The sequence below is a fragment of the Lineus longissimus genome, chromosome 4 (genome assembly GCF_910592395.1).
Source record: "Lineus longissimus chromosome 4, tnLinLong1.2, whole genome shotgun sequence".
NCBI lineage: Eukaryota > Metazoa > Nemertea > Pilidiophora > Heteronemertea > Lineidae > Lineus > Lineus longissimus.
The window spans coordinates 5,567,691-5,588,255 of NC_088311.1; the positions used below are offsets into that span (position 1 = coordinate 5,567,691).

Below are 20,565 nucleotides of genomic sequence, written 5' to 3' on the forward strand. Positions count from 1 at the left end.
ACTAAAGGTTTCATAGGGGAGATCAGTGGCATGGTGATGAGAGCTGAGCTCATAATCAGGAAGTCATGAGTTTAGCTCTGGGAAGGATCACAGCAGTTTATTTCGTCTTTGTGTTCGTGAGCTAGGCATTAAACCAACCTTGCTTCGCTTCACCCAAGAGTATGGTTACCAAGCTAAGCTGGCAGAGACGGCAAAATATGAATGTTAGCCACGAGCGCTATATAGCCAGCTTAGCTGCATCTCGGCCCTGCTCTCTGAGTTGAACTTGAATTATGAAAATAGATAAGGGTAATAACGTGAAGTGCTTTGATGGACTGAAACCAGCAAGATTTAGACCTCTATAAGTTTCATAATTACTGTTATCATTTTCGGAGTATGTCCCAACCAAACATGCTCACAGTGTCCTCCAAGAGGAAAGTGTTTCATAGAGGTAACTGTCTTCAACAAACCAGGACAATCTCCTTCAAGAAGATATTCTTCCTGGGTCTGGTGGCAGACATGAGGATAGTCTCCACCAAGCAGTAATCGTTCATTGAGACAGTTCTTTCCAGCATACATGAGGACAATCTTTTCCAAGTAAGATTCCCTCCTGAAGGTTCCTGTCTCCAACGGACATGAGGACAGTCTCCTCCAAGTAGGAATGGTTCATAGAGACGGCTCTTTCCAGCATACATGAGGACAATCTTCTTAAAGTAGGATTCCTTTCTGAAGGTATCTATCACGGACATGAGGACATTCTCCTCCAAGTCAGTAAGAATGGTTCATAGAGACGGCTCTTTCCAGCATACATGGGGACGATCTTCTCCAAGTAGGATTCTTTTCTGAAGGTATCTGTCGCCAACGGACATGAGGACAGTCTCCTTCAAGTAGGATTCGTTCATAGACGGCTCTTTCCAGCATACATGGGGACGATCTTCTCCAAGTAGGATTCTTTTCTGAAGGTATCTGTCGCCAACGGACATGAGGACATTCTCCTCCAAGTAAGAATGGTTCATAGAGACGGCTCTTTCCAGCATACATGGGGACAATCTTCTCCAAGTACGATTCCTTTCTGAATGTATCTATCACGGACATGGGGACAGTCTCCTTCAAGTGGGAATCGTTCAGAGAGACAGCTCTTTCCAGCATACATACATGAGGACAGTCTTCTCCAAGTACGATTCCTTTCTGAAGGTATCTATCACGGACATGGGGACAGTCTCCTTCAAGTGGGAATCGTTCATAGAGACAGCTCTTTCCAGCATACATACATGAGGACAATCTTCTCCGAGTACGATTCCTTTCTGAAGGTATCTGTCGCCAACGGACATAGAGACAGTCTTCTTCAAGTGGGAATCGTTAATAGAGACAGCACTTTCCAGCATACATGAGGACAATCGTCTCCAAGTAGGATTACTTCCTGAAGGCATCTATCGTGGACATGAGGACAGTCTCCTCCAAGTAGGAATCGTTCATAGAGACAGCTCTTTCCGGCATATATGAGGACAATCTTCTCAAAGTAGGATTCCTTCCTGAAGGTATCTGTCTCCAACTGACATGAGGACAGTCTCCTCCAAGTGGGAATCGTTCATAGAGAGTTCCTTCCTGGCATACATGGGGACAATTGTTCACAGACAATCTTCTCCAAGTAGGATTCCCTCCTGAATGTATCTGTAGCCAACGGACATGAGGACAGTCTCCTCCAAGTAGGAATTGTTTATAGAGACAGCTTTTTCCAGAATAGAATATTATAGAATAACAAGAAGACACTAATTGTAAATGTATACATTAGGTTTATTTACTGAAAAATTGTAATTCATTGAACGTCACATCATTTCCTATACGGGAGCATTCATGAAAATACAGAGCACCATTATATTACTTCTCGGTGAAATATTGAGTCTTCACATCCAGTGCAAAGCCTGTCATCATACCACCGATTTCAATGAGCCACTTTACAAGGCCTTACCCAATAATGGCAGGATAATAGCTGTTCTTTACTTGCACCTCGACAGAAACTCCCAAACTGGGTATGCTTGAACTGCTAATGTTCAAACTCACAAAACACGTGAGCTTATATTCGAACTGCAGCATAACAATTTCCTGCCCATCTCCTCATCTTTTCCTCTTTCTACCCCTTCCTCTCCCAGCATGTTTGCTTGGACCCGTTTTATTGGCAACAGTACCCGTAGCTACCTCAACATTGTCCTGTTCTTTGTGAAGGAACTCCCACAGTAACTTAGCATTTCCAGCATTTCCGAGAATCTTGGCAAGCTCCTCCTGCGATGTTGTGCACAGCTCTTGGATGTTTTCGACTTTGTTCATGATGTCTCTGTAGTTCTTTGTGTTCACACCAGGCATCTTGAGTAACATGTCCTGGAGAGAAAAAAATATGCTTAGTCATTTTATCCATCCTATCTGACTAATAACCAGCCAATAAAAGGATCATGCAACTTCTGTTAACCAAGGAACCAAACTTTTTTTGACCATCCAATAGTCAGACGTACAAACTATTGACTAAGTGTGGCTAGTATGACACAGTGACGCAAACACCTGGCCAAGATGGAACTCTTACAGGATACTCATAATGACACAACCTACCTGCGGGCCATGACTGTATTTATCACTAAATTCCGACTCCCCTGCCATCTCCTCTTGGACCTTCATTGCAGCTGCTGCATCTGGTTGTTCCCTTCCAGCCTTGATCTCCTCAAACAGCTCTGCCGTGGCGTAAGGGCTAGCACACCACAGGATGCGGAGGCGAGGGAAGTGAAGAGTCAACAGGGTCAGTTTGGAGAGGACGTCATTCAATGACATGTCATTAGAAAGCCCATACTTTCCCTGAAAATATAGTTGATGACATTCACGTTTAAAAAGGGCTACATGATATAGATAAGGTGTCATTCAGAATGTGGATGAGACGTCACTTTCACAATTCTTTCAGTTACTGAACAGTCTGTTCATGGAAATAAGCTAGCAACAGGGGCTGACATGATAGCTAGACCTTGGAAGCCTGAACAGTTTCCACCAATAACACCTCAGTCTGTCATCACTAACTACATGTACATCTGCAGCCATGGATGTGCAACATTCATTTCCAACTCAAGGCACTATTGTCCTTGGGTGACAGTTGTGCATACACATGCAAAGCATCACTCTGAACACTTACTCAATGAGGTCTTTCAGAGGTAAATAGCACTGCATCAAAAACCAGAAAACTTACCAAAAGTGAAAAGGCTTTGTTTTGGTCGAATTCTATCAACAAGATTGGTCGCCGATAGTAACGAGTCATTGAGACACACTGATTGTACAATCGTCCATTATTGAGTGAACCAATCAAATCGCTCACGCTCTTCCTCTCCACACAGATGTCTGGGGTCAAGATGTAATCGCCAACCTCGATGGTGACAGGTTCAATGTCAATTCCTCTTCTGTGAATCAAGGATGGGAGCTCACTTCTGAATTCCCTCATGTCAACTATGACCTGCAAGGAAAGTAGGTTCATTAGGTATTAATGATTTTTGATCCAGAGAGAGCCAACTGAAATTTCAGAATAGAGACATTCTGAACAGAGACATTCCTAAATACATGCATAGAGAAAAACCCCTGCATAGAGTTGCCATCATCAAAACCACCATCAAAGCTTACTCTTTGTTGCACCTCCTCGGTTTCTTTGCCACCTTTCCTGGTCTTCTGTGTCTGGCCCACTGTCTCGTTAGCCGGTGTAGCATCCCTTGCTAAAGACTGATCATCTTCTTGTTTGCCTTCTCTTTCTTCTGGGATCACCATTGTCTGAAAAAGGCATTTTTATAACAAGTAAAATATTGTGATAACTTGTGACATGCTCCAATAGCCCTTATAAAGGCACTACATGTTCCAATTACCGGCAAGTATACATAAACCAAGTTCTGATCAACCAAAAACTGCGTTCTGTAGATGCAGGTTGTGACTTTGTCTCCAAGCAGGTAAGGTGGAATAAGTTGATCCTAACAAGAACTGAACAAAAGAAAAATCTCGTTATTTACTTGAAAACCAAACTTACCGCTTTCTCTTTGATGAGGTATTCAAACGCTTCCTTTTCTTTCCTCAAAGAAGTGAGGTACCTCTGTTCTTCTGTGGACCCTGTGTACATCAGAAAGTACACCCGAAGAGGTAAATCCGGCCGACTGGCTTTGAAAACCTAGAGGGAAGTTAGAGCACACTTAGATGTCGTATCATCTCCATTCTAAAAGTAAAGTTGTGGTACAAAACATCCAGGGCACTGAATCATATTGAAAAACTTTCCTTACAGACCTAGATACCATATGGTTGTGTTATGGAAGATTTGAATTGATATGGTTAAGGTAAAAACTTAGAAAATTAAAACTAATCTTATAGATTAGTGTTTTTAGACAACCAGTGTTTTCATTTTGAGTTGAACATACCTCCAACTGCCTCACGAAGATCATATCAGCATCGTAGAGTATAACATAACGAGGCTGAATTTCGTGCAGTGTTCTGGACAGATTATAGGGATCGGTACAACCATGAAGTGGATGGATGATGGTGACGGGTGAGGGAATCACATGATAGTAGCCATCCTTGGACATGCCGGCAAAGTCTTCTTTGGGATGATCCTGAAACAAACAAAACTGTTAGATTTCCTTCCCTGCCTTGGTGGTAGAGTATTCTTCCTAATGTCAATTCTTAATACCTAAGGATAGATATTCCAAGCATACTGACATTGTCATTCCCTGAAAAGCTCTCTCGGTGTAACATTTCCATCCTGATTTATTATGTTTTGGGGGTAAATCATACACTATAAGAAGTTTTATCAAAATACTCATTTCTAATGAGGAAACTTAATGAAAAGTAACTTGTACGAACCTCCTCACTTGTAATCTCCTCCTCATCTGATTGGTTCTTGTACATCTGCGTAAGTGTGACCTCTTCGGGATCAGGCGCAGCCTTCTGCCGTTTCTTGACATTCGGACGCTTTCCTTTTCGTAGCGGATACTTTTTCCTCTCCTCCGGTTTCTGTTTCAATGCATTACCTGCGAGTTGTTTCTCATACAGGCGTGTCAGGAGACCTAAGCCACCTTCACACAAATACTGTCTGATTTGACTGCAAGTTCTATCATCCTCTGCAGCAATAAGAACTTTCCCAGGCCCAAGTTCTTCATCAGCATTTTTATTCTCATCTTCGATTTCTTTCAAAACTTCTTTCAGGGCTTGCCACTTTGGACACTCTTCCAGAACTAGTTCTAAAACAAAGTAAAATAACCCCAAAATACTTGAAAATTAGCTGTTATAAATGCATACATGTCCATGAGCAGAGTCCCAAGTATAACTGTTTTCCGTCTCCTGGCTTCAATCTCGTGTGGTTTTGGTGTGTGCCACAGTGGCTTGGTACCACCACAGGACCTTGTAAGTTTGCTTTAGACAGAGTGGTGATTCACATGACATACTTCGCATTGTAAGTCACATCAATGCTCGTCATCAGATTCGTCCAGAACCCTGGAAGATAGTAGATCATGCTTCAAACACATACCTTTCTTCTCCTCAGCAGCCTTGGCATTTGCATCAGCACCAGCTTTATAAGATTTCATTTTCTTCTGGACGCCATAGATTCTTTCTCGAGCATGCTGTGAATCACAAGACAAGAGCCTTACATTCAACCATCCAAAACTTATCAATGTAACTTATGAGCAGAGAGTTATTTACTTTTTCTAGAACAATCACTGGTACTGGCCCTCTATACTGACCAAAGTCTCAAAGTCTGTCTCAAAGTACTTCACAACCTCATTATTATACAACACGAGCAAATATAATTAGTTTCAATAAAGTGAGAGTATCTATATGTATCAGAAAAGTTAAAAATACTCACTATGTACAAGCTATCAGCTGAATCCATGAATAACCAGCCGCTATTCTGACCAAAGTTCATCTCATTTTTCCTGAAAAACAAGAAAATTTTATCAGGCGATATGATTTGTTGGTAATTTCTTTAAAGGAAAACTTTATTGCAATACTGGCACCATTACTGTTTTAACCCATGCAGAACTTACCGGATGGAATTAACTAAACTGTAAAATGTCACACTGTCATATTGGATGAGGTGTCTGAAAAGAAGAAAAAACCAAAAAATTAGATTTAAAGGCACAGATCATGCTCTACGAGTAAGACAGTCAGTAACCAGACGGGCAATTTCTAGACCACAGTGACTCACAAAGATGTATTCATAGATGTCTAGTTGATCTTGAATCAAAGAAGCAACTAGGTATGGATCTAAACCAAGATGAGAAAAGATGACACCATCATGACAAACATGACTTACCTCAGCAGTAGCCGCATAGTCTTGATATCAGCAACTAACTGCTTTGTTCTTGCACCAAGCTGATGCCAAACTGGATCCAAATAGTGTCGGATGATTTTTTCGAAATTTTTGGTCAGGGCATTTTCTGTGGTGATCTCCTCAGTGTCAATCTGTAAATGAATAATGCAAGAGATTTGCAAGTCAATGTTGTGCTGTACTGACCAATCTCAATGGCTAGGCAATTTCACTGTTACTTTTTCAAAACCTCTCAGTGCATGGAGCTCTATATGACTGTCTGTAAAAGCACACAAGATTACTTCAAAGACCTTTCACAGGCGTTTTAGATTGATAACCTATAACATCAGAATAGTGCTTCTATCAAGATAGAGGATGTAGTGATTTAAACTGCTTTTTTCTGGGGAGCTTGAGTGTTTGATGACTTACTGTCGGGTTACACTTGACAAGCTCTTTGATACACTGATTGATCAAATCAAGGATGGCAGTCTGGCAGGCAATCATGGCTGTGGTCATTTGGAGGTGGAGTTCAATAACCTCAGGCTAGAAATCAAAGATGGCCAAGTTCCATTAGTTGATAGAGACAGCAAACTAGAGTCCATCTTCAGTCAGTATAAGGCAGCTTTTTGGCAAGTTCTTCTTCTTCTTCTAAACATCACTTCTTAAACTTCTTGGAAATTTTTTAAACAAGTATCTCAGATAACACTTATCATACAGTGTACAGAGGAGAACCTGATGTTCCCTACCTTATGTCTATCAAAGAATGCAACAATATCTGCTTGAAATCTCGGCCAGAGGTACAGATTTCTGACAAACAAATTCTTCATGACTCGCTCCACATGACAAAAACCAATGGTGAATGACTGTGGACTATCAGACAACGCCTTGATGAAACCTTGCTTGTTCTTCTGACGGAAGAGGCGTAAGATGAAGGCTTCTTGACAGGATTCGATAATTCTACAAGAGAGAATGGATATCTTTTTCAAGAATCTTCTTGATCATATTCTGTTTTTACCTCACTGTTTATTAATCAACATTCTGGCAGTCTGAAGTGGATTTCTGTGTTCACTGAAGTGAAAAAACCTGAAAAATAGACCAATTTCAGATTCTTCTGACAGACACATCTTCGATTCATGAAACTTCTGAGGCCTCTATATCTCTTCAGTTTTGATTATACCAAGTAATACTCAACATGAATACTCACTTATGAGCCTTGTACACTAGGATGCCAGTCACCATCTCAGTAGGAAGCCTATCAGTCAGCATATCAACAACTAGAATGCGAGAAGTGACAAACAGGACTCCACCTTCAAGATAGACGGACTGTCTGCAAAACAAAGGAAATGATTTAGCACTTTCTTTTAGAAGACACCCTCCTAGCTTTTCTCACACAAAGAGGAGAGGGGGCAAACCTTCCACCAAACAGGGACATTTTCATATTTTCACCAGGAAATTTACTTAAAATTACCAATATAGCCTGGTTATCTCCCTCCTCCCCCTCCCCATCCATTAATTCGAAAAGCAGTAAAAATCAGCTAATAAAAACATTTTAACCAAGGCCTATACAAACCTTTCATTTGTTGAATACTCATTGGTGATAATCTTTGGCATTGACTTGGGAGGTGGGTCTTCTTTGAGCAGACACTCAATGAAATATTCCTGCAATATCATAAAGTGCAAAATTGTCTCAATTAGTTCAATGAAAACACTGAGACAGGTCTTCAATAGGAATAAATTTCAAATCAATATGCAATTTTTGTGACTGAAATCTTACCTCTTCTACAGATGTTGTATTCAGCACCAAAACTAGGTTTCCAGGATCATTGTAAACCTTCAGATAATTCAGCAATATTCTGTCTATTCCCAGGCCACTGAAATAGTCAATGGATATTTAAAGCAAGTAAATACACAGGCTCAGCCTGCCCAAGACCATGAAGACTATGGCTGAAAATTTCCCTTTATGGACTGAAAATTTAATTCTGAATCAGATCCATATTTGATTTTTTAAATTACCACAGCACAGAGCATTTGTGATAATAAAAAATTACTCTATTTCCGAGATCACGCCCCCCCCTCCAATATATTTCAGGTTTAAGGACAGCAGACCGTTCTGCTGAAATTAAAATTGTGGTATAACGCCATACATGTCATTTGAATGTCAAGATGAAAAGATGCGATGAAAATATCATGAAACTATCATGAAACTAAAAAATATCAAATTTGTTGAAACTTTTGCATATTTTGAGATGCCCCCTAAAAATTTATTTCACGATTTTTTTTTACAAGATCAACCGATTCAAGGATATTTAGACAGAAACCTGGCAGTTATTGCGAGTCCATCTTCGTGAAAAGAGTCAAGAAATATCTGTGTCTCGTACTGAAGCAGCATACTGAACAAGATTAACTTAAATAGCAATTTAGTGAATAAATTTCACTCAAATTTTCGTGAAAATTTTCTTATTTACTCCAGCGCCATCTTTCAGGAAAATTGGACACGAGCACCTGTTCGGCACCCTCGCTTCAGGTATCCAACTTTCCACTACTTCGTGTACTCTGACATAAGGACGAAAAACCTACCACCGTGGTAGAATTTTGCTATTGCAAACGCAAATCTTGTGGTAGAAATTTCACTCTAAAAACATAATTTTTCGCTATAAAATCGTTTTGAGTAATTCATTTAGGTTTGATTGTTGTGTTATGATCTCATTTTAGAGCAAATATCCGCAATTTTTAAAAGTCTTACTCCATGTACTCAAAGTTCGACGCTACATCGCGACATAGTTTTTGTTGACATTCACAACCAAATTTTCTCTGTCAATAAGCTTGATTTTTCTGTAATTCCTACATTTTGACAACTCGGTTAGTTTGTAGTTAGATTAAGTAATGAACCAAGAAGTTAATGAAGTTGAAGTATTGCCTGTTATTTGTCGCAGTACCACACGACAGTGCTTGACAGATCAGTCTTCTGAGTTTTCAATCATACACTACATACACTGGATACAGTCAGTCAGTGCATTGCCATTAGTAGGCTAGTGATTACCGTGCTCTTTGTCGCACACTCTAATTCGCACTACCCTAAATACTCATGCAATTACCTACAGCTGAAGATTAATGCGTGACGTACAAGGGTGACGGCCCAAAATCTGCTACTCTTCGGCCTAGCCTACCTTGACCTACTCATTTTTTACTGCTAACCCTGCTGGCACCGCGCTGTAGCAGTCGCAGTCGGTGACTCAACTTCTGCTGCCAAGTCCCATCCATCCATCCAGTCAGTAAAGTTGATGTTGATCATTGATGAGAATCTAGCCCTGCCTGACCATCTTCAGAGATGTCTATAGTCTAATCCCAGTTCGACCACTTCCCGGAAGTTTTAAGATGTACATGTAGGGCTACATTTGATGTTGTCTACGCGAGGGAATTTGTGTTACTGTTGGCACCGGATGTCATTTACAGTTCCAAATGATGGGTGCCTTTTGTGGAATTGGGTTGTATATCAGCTCACAGTAGGACTACATTTTGTTTAATAATGTAAACTCTTTTTTAGGGCTTGGACCTGACACAGCTACATAATGAAGGGCGCAAGACCAATTGGAACAGGTAAGAAAACTATCGATGGATGATGGATTTTGCAAAGGGTCAATGAACATCTAGGAATCCCCACCTCAAAAATTTACTTATGCTGTATCGCCAACCAGGTTGGAGTATGTATGACCAGAACCTTTTTGGCAAATTGATAAAAGCCTCATCTTATTTGGCTAATTGGTTTTTTGAACAGTTAAACAGTCTGGTGAATACCACATATACCTGATTCTGAGATGTTTTACTTTATTGTTTTCAGCTGCTGGTCGTCCTCCTGGTACAGCCACCAGACTCACCACTGGCATGGTAAGTGTACTAATCTCTCTTACTTTGCTGAGCCTTATGCTTATTGAATGGTTCATTTGTTAGAGTTGCCTTTTACATGTGGTAATAGTAAATACTGTGTCTGTTTGGGGTAAACAATCAAATTGAAAAGAATAAATATCTGTTTTTGTCTTCTTTTCCTCCATTATCCATATTCATATCTGTTTCATCTGTCAATAGTGTCATGATAAAAGACTCAGATTGAAACAAAAAGAATTCTGTTAAATCTGAATGCTCTGAAATTTCTTACAAACTTTTGTCAGCCTTTCAGTTTCAGTCAGATTTGTGTGTCTCCGTCAATATTTTTGAAAATAGGATTTATAAACCAAAGTTTTTTGTGATTACCGGTACATGGATATCTAAAGATAAAACTAAAAGCATAAACTATGATTCAATGCTGTATAAACATCTTCTCAAAATCTTCAATCCAAACAAACATTTAAAAATTTGCTTCCATATTCTCTAACTAAGACGAATGGTGGAAGGGTTAACTTAAAAACACCCGCTGCTGGACTTCTCATGAAGGTAAGATTAAATAAGACAAAGTCAACATATCATTTTGTTCATCTTGGTTTAAACTGTAAATAATAAACCTTTTTTCCTCCACAGTGTTATTGCTTTTTACTTGGTACTTTTTTTTTGTTGGAGTGAATATAAAAAACTGCATCTCGATATGCTTCTTGGGTGTTTTTTATCTGTATCTTTTTGCCCACAGACCAGTTCTGAACTTTTTTGTAGTCCAATCGTAAATGTTTTGTCTGCCTTGACATGGGTTCTGGAGCACAAACTACTTAAATGAAATCTGACCAGTAGTTTGTGCTTCGGTGCCCCAAATGATGTGGACAGAACATTTACGAATCGATATAGTTGTGTGTTATTATGATTAACCCACTTATTATTTGTAGTACAATTAGCTGGAAAGAACATGTCACTGTATCACAATGGGTGGGGTTGACTAGAATAAAACTGCAGTATAAATGTTGTACATGTATATATTTGTAATTAAGAAACAAATTTAGCTAACTAAACATAACAAGGCCACCGATCTTAAAGAGGACACTACTTGTCTCTGTCTTCAAATGACTTTCAATTCTGCTAAAATTAACAATACAAGCAGTCTAAAAGGGCTTTGCAAAATAGGAATATCCTGAGGGGCTGATCCACTTGGTCATGTTGATTCTGTGTAAAATTTGCTTACAAAACAATTTGCTTTTGTGAACAATTACTCCATGCTTGTTATAAACCATGCAAACCTTGCTTCACTCCTTTCGAAGAATATCATTTTAATCTGTGTATGGTTTGTGTTCCACTATAATTAGAAACTTGTGTTTTTGGAACGAAATCTCTTGCATTTGGCTAACTCTTTTTTTTAGTCAGCCTATTATGGTAAGGTTGGTAAATCAGTGGTCAGTCAAGTTGCCCTGAAGAATCCGTAGATTTACTACTGAAATTGGGGAGGGGGGGAGAGCAATCTAGATTTTGTCATCCCTGCACCACATTGAGAGTCAATGTTTCAGTGATCTCTATTCATACACCTGCATGCGTTCACGATAAAGATTTGAAGATCAGTCAGATACTCGAGAACAGACCAGTATGGGGTGCTCTTTGCCTAGACAATCTGGATTCAACTCATACAATTTGTATTTTTCTAGACCCAGCCATCAGGTGGAGCTGGTGTGATGTTGGCATCCCAGGTGACTGTTGCTGACCGACCTATAACCCAGCAGGGGTTGAGTGGCATGAAAACTGCAGCTGGTAAAGGTAGGTTAACTTTGTCATGGCGCTGTTTAGAAAATAGTGATCTGCATTATGACCAAGGAGGCAATGCAGAGTAAAAAGTAAACAAAGGCAAATTAATTTTCTGGCAAAGGCTGGGCCAGGGGGATCACACTCCCAATTTTGATGACAGAGAGACCATTGTTAACAACCTTGCAATTCCACCAAGGCATTTTCATATCTCATCACAGTAAGGCCACCTAGTTTCTCTGTGTGATTCAAAATTATTTGCTTTCGTATTTCAGCTGGGAAAAGACAAGTCCAAGACAAGACCTATTACTTGGGACAACTGAGATCGAAAATCACTGAACTGAATGCGGAGATTGGGAAACTACGGCGGGAAATAGACGAAGGGGAAGAAGAGAACAACAGCTTCCTGCAATATGAGAAAACGTGAGTATTTTGGGTGCTCAGTTGCACCGCAGTATTTTCAGGTGTAGAAAATGACTGTTACCTGGAGACCATGAAATCTTGGCAAGCGTTTTGTCAAATTCAACACAAGTTGGCAGCAAACACAGACACGTGGGTGTGAACTCTGAAATGGTATGGATTATCCAAATGTATGTTGTCCTTTTTCTCTGCAGGGCTGAAGTTTTGGCAAACGAGTTGAAGAGTCTACAAGGAGAGCTTGGTGATTACAACACTGTAAGTATTTCTATACCAACAGATAAAAAGGGAAAGATCAGTGGGCCATTCTTCAGTCTCTGCGCCAATTCATGTTTCATCATTCTTTAGAATGCAGTTTATCGCAAATGATGGCCTTTAAATCATCTTCTTTTTCTTTAGCTTGTTGACAAGTTGAACACTGATGAAGATATCCAAGATGTGCAGATGGATCTAGAGGAGCTCAAGGCCCAAAATGAAAGAGATGCCAAGAATATTGATCATCTCTTTGGACAAAAACAAGAGTAAGTTACCAATTATCTCATGCCATAGTTGTGGACTAGTATTATATTATTAGCATTTGCTGATTTTTTATCTCTAATTATAGGGGGACGTAGATGACAAATCCTTGAACCTTTGAAGTATTGTGTACAATGTTCACTTATTATTTCCATTTCATGCCTCTCGTGACTATTTTATGTTTTCTGTTGACAGGAAAGAAAACGTCATACTTCAGCTCGAGCGAGAACTTGATCAAGAGAGGAGAATGGCTGATAATCTGGTCACAAATATGGTGAGTCCCGGGTAAAGGTTTCCCTCTGGTTTGACATTGTTTTCATCTAACACCAGGTGACACTACTGCTGAGGATATCTGTTGAAGGGATAAATGAACCTTTAAAGAAATAGTAAGCTTTGAGTTTTCACGTTTCGTTTATTTCAACATCAGAGACTTGACGAAGTTCTTTTTATCCTCTTATCTATTTCTTCTTGTTTTCAGAATCCCGAGATGAGACAAAGGTACATGAATCTAAAAGACATGAACGTGCATTTATTAAGGCAGCTAGAGTCGGGGCAGCAGGAGCTTGATGCCCTTAACACAAAGAAAGACAATTTAGAGGAGGTGAGTAACATATGGCATTTGTAAAATTGTCTCAACAGAATTGTCTGGGGAGGGTTGCACTGCAAGGGTTAATAGTCAGCTCCTTTTTTGAAAGTAATATGTTTTGTCTTATTTTCCCCTAGGAATTATCCATGTCTCAAATCAAACAAGAAGCTGTCCGTCTTTATGACCAGCTGTATGAACTGGAGATGAAGAGAGACCAACTGATCGATGAGGCCTCATCCAAGGGCTCTCCAGCAGAAGAGAGGGAGAAGCTACTCAAGCAGGTCAAGGAGGACAATCAAGAGATAGCAAGCATGGAAAGACAGTAAGTCAGTAATTGTAAGAGTTGTGTATCAGGTACAGAGCTTGAGGCTGATTTTGGTCCCAAAATTGACCATCGGTGACTGTTGTGCAAGTCTTTGTAAATGTGAATTAGCAATCTCGAGACCTGGACAATGATGAATACAGGATCTTAACTCGAAAATTTAACTTGAAATTTTATTCCTTCAGGGCCAATGATATTCGAGAAAAGTTAGCTGCTGTCCAGGAAGAGATACGTCAGCTTGATATGGACATTGAGGAAAGCCAGGGCGAGAGGAATCAAAAGTATCGGGAATTGAAGAAGAGAGAGGAGACTATGAATGAGTTCTTGGATGCCTTTGATGAAACAAGACATCAGGAGATGGTGAGATTTCGTTTTATGTTTTGCAAATATCACAATAATGGTGAGCCATATAACTGCTGGATAACCAGAACATAAGGCAGAGTCTGAATTTTTATAATATTGAAAGTATATTGTGTCTTTTTAAAGTAAGATGAGTCTATCTGGCAAGACCTTTTCTTCTTCACTGCATTCACGAGACAGTTGCTCCTATTTTGTTGATGGAATGCCTGGAAATTTGGAACTGTTAGTTCCCCATACAGTTGGTCCCACAATCACGGACTGTCGTGCCGTGTCTGTATTCTAATACAAAACTTAAATTTTACTTTCAGCAACGAATATCTAATCTTGAAGCCAACATAGTAGCTCTATTGGAGCACATGAGTCGAGTAAGTACATGTACATGTTTCAGGGAACATCATAACTTCATGGTTGGTTCTTCTGAGGTTAACACTCATTTCGTTTCAATGCAGGCATAACAAGTTGGTAATAAGAATCCAACAATGCATAGAGTTGTAGTTGTCAGGAAGTTCTCATGCTCCCATAAGAGTTGTGCCACTGCGGTCTTTTGCCAATTTGGTCTTTAGCCGCTGAAGTATTGCCCAATGAAGTCTTAGCTATGTACGTCTGGATGTGTCTTGATTTTACCCTTACCAACGCGGCATAGAAAATGGACACTGTCATTCTATTACTAATACTAATAATCTTCTTCAGAATATGGCCCGTGTGACCCACCTGCCTACCCCCAAGGAGCTACAGAGTATGAAGGAAGATCTGGCCTTCAAGGAGGGAGAGATGAAGAAGTCTGAGGTGACTGCAACTGGCTTAGCAGGAGGTAAATTTTATGTTTTAGGGGCGGTTGATTAGTACGTAGTTGGCACACACAATCTTTAAATGGGGCTCATACTTTTCAGGACTGAGTGTTGGCTCTGCCAGGTTGTTTGGTTGGTTGCAGTCAATTCATCTCCCACACTTTCCGAGCAGGCTATGACATTCCATCTGCTATGAGGGACACTGCAATTGGGGTTGGAGAAAGGGCACTTTCACCCATCTGGTGAAAAAGGGCACTCTGTATATTCTATTTGATAGGTGAAATTCTCTCCTTGACAGGTCTAAGCCTCTGCATTCTGCTAAAGCTATGATACAGAAGGTCTATAAATGATATTCTATGGTTTTTCAGAGAGTGAGAAACTCCAGGTTGATTTGCAGAAGGTCGAACAGCTCGAGAGCAAGATCAACTCCGAGCTGGATTCATTGAGGAGCAAGATTGAGACGATGGAAACAGAACTTGAGGTCTACTCGGACATTGATCGGCTGAAGAAGGAGGCGGAGATGAAGAAGAAGGTACGAAAAACTTTCTGAATTATATATGGTTTGATGTAACCTTTTCTATTGTTCAGCCTTAGTCTTTATGGTACAAGTTGCACTCATCACAAAACCCAATTATTAGTATACAAATTCTTTGACTGATTAACACTTTTTCACCGAGGTTTAAAAAAAGTTATTCTGGTGTTCGAACCTACAAGTGCCAGTTGCTTCTGAACCCCTTTCCTGACTACTGGTGAAAACTGTGCATGATTAAGATCACTCCAGTGTCTTTTTTCTCTCTCCAGAAACTGAGTGAGGATAAGATAATACTTCAGAAGAGACGAGACACTTTCAAGAAACAGATGCAGCAGCTGACAACGCAATATGAGGCATTGAAGGCTCAGCTCAGTGAGAATGAGACCTACACACAGGTATGAGACTTGGAGACTGGAATATGATCAAAAAGGACTTGGACAATTCTTGGTTCTGAATTTCATTGGGCACATCCAGATCAAAGCATGTATGGAATCTCTGGTGCTTTTAATAGAGAAATCAGGCCTTTAGGGAAAGAAAAAATGAAGTACAACTGAGCTGACCTGTCAGTGCAAATAAGACTTAGTTAGCAATGGGCTGTGATCAGTACAAATTTTTGAAGTGATGGATTGATACACAGAACAGAAAATTCTATCTTGCCAAACTTATTCTGATCTTGTTTTGATTTCTTTTTTCAGCTCGGTAATCTTGAGCGAAAATGGCATCACCATGAACAGAACAACTTTGTGATGAAAGAGTGTATCCTTTATTCAAATTCGAAAGCTAGTACCAGGACCGTTGCCGGTTGATTTAGAAATACATTGTTGAGATCAGAGGGAATAATGATACCACGTATAGTCAGTCAGCTAACCCCACAATACTTCAAGTCTGAATCATTTCTATAAATTTCTAGCAGTTGACCAAGAAGTACAGTAATTTTCCCAGGCAGATGATCCGTCCTTTAAATAAATTTATGATGTTTTGGTATGTATGCAGATCCATTGGTTCTCTCATCTTCGCAATGCATTTCTTGTTCTACCCTATTATTGCTCTTGTCAATTTCCTTGACCTCCTTCCCAGTCATTGCCACCAAGACTATGGAATGTGACTACCGCCCAAGCACGAAGCGAGTGGGCAACATGCTGGAGGAGTACAACAAGGTTCTGCAGGAGCAACTCTCGGGAAAGCCATCTGTGTAGACTCATAGACTATGTGATTGTACTTAAAAGACGTTTAGGCCAAACTTGTGCAAGTTCAGATAAGCCATCCGTCTTTGCATGTGAAAGACAATTCTCATTGTAAAATGAAATGTGCACCAAGTCCAGCATTTTGAGTTGATGCTATCACAACATTGCTCACACGAAGACATGTTTCCCCTCCAACTATCAGAACACACTGGCCAACAGTATATCATTTATGATTGAAACAAATTCGATGTGTTTCCAAATAAATGTCCTGTGTAGATTCACATTTTGATACCAGGTGTCAGATTGGATGTTACCATATGCAATTTAGGAAAGAAGAATTTCAGAATATTGGCAGATTGCCATTTAACAAGGTCTTGTCTGTTGCGACATTTTGATAATTTTTTTTCTAAATTCCCTACTTTAAACTACATGTACTTGAAATTTGTCTAAAACTGGGGTAAACTCAGGGGAAAAAGAGGTACCCCTGCCAAGAAACATCACTGACCCACAGGACTTTACTATATTGAGTCTTTGCCAAGTATACATGTACCCATCTCATGTAATGTTGTAAAAATATGGCATCAATGACCAAAATCTAGCTATTGATTTTATAGAATTGTAAACAAACTACAGCTTTTGTAATAGTGTCACCTGTAAACAGACCTAATTTAGAAATTGTCATCAAAGCGTATTTTACAACTGGTAAATATTGATAAGATGAGTACAGGTACTTTTTGAACAATAGCCAAGTTTTTTACAATCCGCAGATTGACTTGACAGTTAAATGCCACTTCACAAAAGGTACTCAACATGACTTTTTTCACGAAATAAGAGGCTTTTTTCATTAGAGCAGAATAGTGGCAGTGAGTTCTTATGTTTGCCGTGTTTTTAATGCCAGTTACCGGTACTTGTCGTATTACTTTTCTCTAGTATGCAAAAATGTAACTACACAGACTGTTGGTCCCCTCCAAGTTGTCATGACATGTTCAACTTAAACCAGTGTATTTAGATGTGGATTGTGCCTTTTGAGGCATCACTTTCCGTCCAACTATTAACTGCTATAAAATGACATGGTGTAGTGTTCACTCTTCACTTGAAATGTTATTATTGTGAGAACACTTTTTCAGTTGTAGCTAAATATCCCATAGCTTCAGTTTAGAATTGTATGTACTTGTCAAGAAATAAAGTATTTTCCTTTCAAAAGAGACAGTTTTTGCCTTTAGTTACTGTTTGCTTGAGTGGTCTTCAGTCGGATCAGTTTTGTGCGATGCAGTAACATTTTTTCTGACTGAAACCAATTCTGGTTGTCTTGTCCAGATCTGTTGAAATGGTCATGAATTACTGCGGAGACTTCTAGGCCATGCACCTGCTCCAAATCTGATGAAGGGCGATATGTGGACATTATCCAGTGCATTAGTTTTCATATGCTGTAAATCGTCTTTCAGGCTCTGCACTGTCTTCCAAGAGGACGAAACGGTACAACACATCACTTGTCATTGTTGCCATTTTACAGGATCGATTTCTCCGAGCCGTCTGCTCAAAGCTATTGAAACCAAATAGTACATCCCTCGTCACTTGTGTCTTGTATTTGTCTAGAGACACCGCTGAGCCATCTACCAAAGCCGATGAAACAGTACAGCACATCGCTTGGCATTCATGTCACATTACTCTGAACACTCCTCTGATCCGTCTGTCCAAGGCTGATGAAGCGATAGGTCTATGACTATCGTTTTTTTCCTGCTGAGACCCCTCCCAGCTGCTTCCCATGTATAGGCTATATCTTCCCTGAGCTGTCTTTCAAAGCTGATTAAGAGTAGGACCTGTTATCAGCTCGACGAAGGCACAACCTAACTAGACCGAGTCCGCAATGGCATTTCCAACCCTTTAGGGAAAACGAGTCTCATTTTCACCATGGTAAATCCACAATTCACCATGGTAAATTGGAACGGTGAAACACGTGTGGTGTGTACTGTTTGAATTAAGTCAATATTCTCATGTGCAAGTTCATTCAAAGTCATGACCAGTGAAAGAAAATCCATGCATCCTTCCGCCCGTTTACTACAAGCGGAAATTATTCTACAAGTTATTGAGTTGTCGCAGTCATTATTGTTTGTCTTCTGTCTTCTCTATATGGGATCTATCAGGTGAGCTCGAGAAATGCATTCACGCAGACGGCTTACTGACACTGACGAGCGCCGAGGTACTGGCGGAGTTGTCCGATCAACGATTAGACTTGTCGCGAAGCACAATCAACTCGCACTGTCTTCGGTGAATAGTATGCATTTAAGATAGCTAGTTTTCTATGGGCTACTTGACACTTCCAATTGGGTATCAGCACTTGACTGGACACCTATGCAGTCCATTTCGTCATCCTGATCGTCTTAGGCCGGTCTGATGCGTCCGGAGTATAAACTCGACTGAGACATGCAGAGTTGCCCGACGAATAGACTTGTCGTTACATTTTTTCGTGGAGAGCACGACCAATCACCCGTATCCCTTACTATGCCCACAAGGACGTCAACATTGTTGTACCCGCGTCTGCTTTCAGTCAGTTGTTTACTGCTCAAAGTTTGTGTTTTTGATCAAAGAGTGGAGACCATTTTTTGAAGTTTTCGAGTTGCGCCGATCGGCCTTAGACGGAGGGCCCAACCAATACCCACATTGTCTTCGGCAATTATCATGAATTTTATATAGAAGTTATATCTATGGACTACTTGACTGTTCCAATTGAAGACTTTTCGCGCAAAGTCAGTCGCGCAAAGTCATGTCACATCCATTTCCCGATATCGGGATTCTTAGAATCATTTTCGAAATTCAAAAACAGCGTAAGATGCGATTAGAATCTAGGTTGTGACAATTTTAGGACGGCGATTCAGCCTTCAAGGGGCCGCATAAAGTCATGTCACATATATTTGCAGGGATTGCAGGCACCCTTGAACTCAACATTTTCAGCATAGTTTAGTAAAATTAAAAAACAGCGAAAATAATGAATTCGACCCTTAAATTTATGTGAACGATTGCGATTAATAATTAATCTAGGTTGTGTCAACGAGGCAGAGACCCGTATATTGATCTAGGTGCGGTCGGTATGGAAACCTGGCCAGTTCCTGTCACTATAATAATTGATCACCATCATTGTATTGAATTTGTGTTTGCACTCTTCTCAAGTTGCGCTTACATGATAATATTGTTGCCCTGGGCAACCAGGCAAGAGCTAGGCAAAAAAATCCAGTAAAAATTTTTTAAAAATGGCCTGGATAGAATCTAAAAAATCGACATTATTAGATTTTTGAAAGGAAATTTCCTATGGATTCGGTATAGGAAACCTATTACATAGAAATTCTATATACATGGTTCTATGACCGCCAATGTCTCGGAGATTAACAGCTCGTCCATGATAGAATCATTTGTCACCACGACTCTCTATCCTAGGACATTGGTTTTCCGCACTGGCGTTGGCAGCTTGGCGGTTAGAGCTCCACTACGCAGAATTCACATACTTCACAATAAAATTGATAAAAAAGGACTACCGGTATCGTCTCATTCCGACGACCCAGCTGTAGGACACATTTTCTACCACAAACAGTAGGACAAATATTCGTGATTTTTCAAACCGCGTCTTTCTGCTACGCCTCGCATCTGGCCACACCTATATGGATTGTCTTCTTATCTTATCTTGGAGTTTGAGTGTTTTAGATAAAGCTATGGCGTTATGGGAAGAATCTGGAGGGTCCTGGGCCAATATAAGATGATAAACTACCAACTATGTTGGCACTCGATTGCTGAGCAAATAGCGGCATATGCTTTGCCAAGATGAAAATGTCTGAGGGTCAGTTGCCCAGCCAACTGGCATTTCATTTACCATAAAAACGCAACAGACTGAGCAAACTGATAGACATAATCGCGCTGGCTCAAACAGAAT

General features: G+C 40.1%; 2 protein-coding genes across 6 annotated transcripts; one reads left to right on the top strand and one right to left on the bottom strand.

The window, feature by feature from the left end:
- Positions 1-1,759: 1,759 nt before the first annotated feature.
- Positions 1,760-8,764, bottom strand: LOC135486876 (DNA repair endonuclease XPF-like). The gene is made up of 17 exons (XM_064770001.1): positions 8,608-8,764; positions 8,064-8,160; positions 7,860-7,948; positions 7,494-7,616; positions 7,036-7,246; positions 6,719-6,832; positions 6,296-6,444; positions 6,027-6,080; positions 5,846-5,915; positions 5,510-5,603; positions 4,846-5,222; positions 4,404-4,595; positions 4,022-4,159; positions 3,628-3,771; positions 3,203-3,463; positions 2,581-2,820; positions 1,760-2,355 (listed from the first exon to the last, which is right to left on the bottom strand). The coding sequence occupies exons 1-17, from the start codon at positions 8,676-8,678 to the stop codon at positions 2,095-2,097; spliced, it is 2,685 nt and encodes an 894-aa protein (XP_064626071.1). The 5' UTR covers positions 8,679-8,764; the 3' UTR covers positions 1,760-2,094.
- A 127-nt stretch (positions 8,765-8,891) lies between these two features.
- On the top strand, positions 8,892-17,848 carry LOC135486878 (intraflagellar transport protein 74 homolog). 5 transcript variants are annotated; one of them, XM_064770005.1, is made up of 18 exons: positions 8,892-8,907; positions 9,834-9,886; positions 10,128-10,174; positions 10,664-10,717; positions 11,845-11,953; positions 12,214-12,361; positions 12,553-12,613; positions 12,755-12,876; positions 13,067-13,145; positions 13,350-13,472; positions 13,595-13,779; positions 13,965-14,139; positions 14,448-14,504; positions 14,830-14,950; positions 15,296-15,459; positions 15,729-15,854; positions 16,155-16,215; positions 16,537-17,848. In XM_064770005.1, exons 2-18 carry the CDS (start codon positions 9,859-9,861, stop codon positions 16,653-16,655), a joined length of 1,779 nt encoding a protein of 592 aa, XP_064626075.1. In that variant the 5' UTR covers positions 8,892-8,907; positions 9,834-9,858; the 3' UTR covers positions 16,656-17,848. The 5 variants fall into 5 exon arrangements, with proteins under 5 accessions (XP_064626075.1, XP_064626074.1, XP_064626072.1 ...); XM_064770004.1 differs by lacking the exon at positions 8,892-8,907 and adding an exon at positions 8,952-8,970; XM_064770002.1 differs by lacking the exon at positions 8,892-8,907 and adding an exon at positions 9,012-9,148.
- Positions 17,849-20,565: the final 2,717 nt, after the last annotated feature.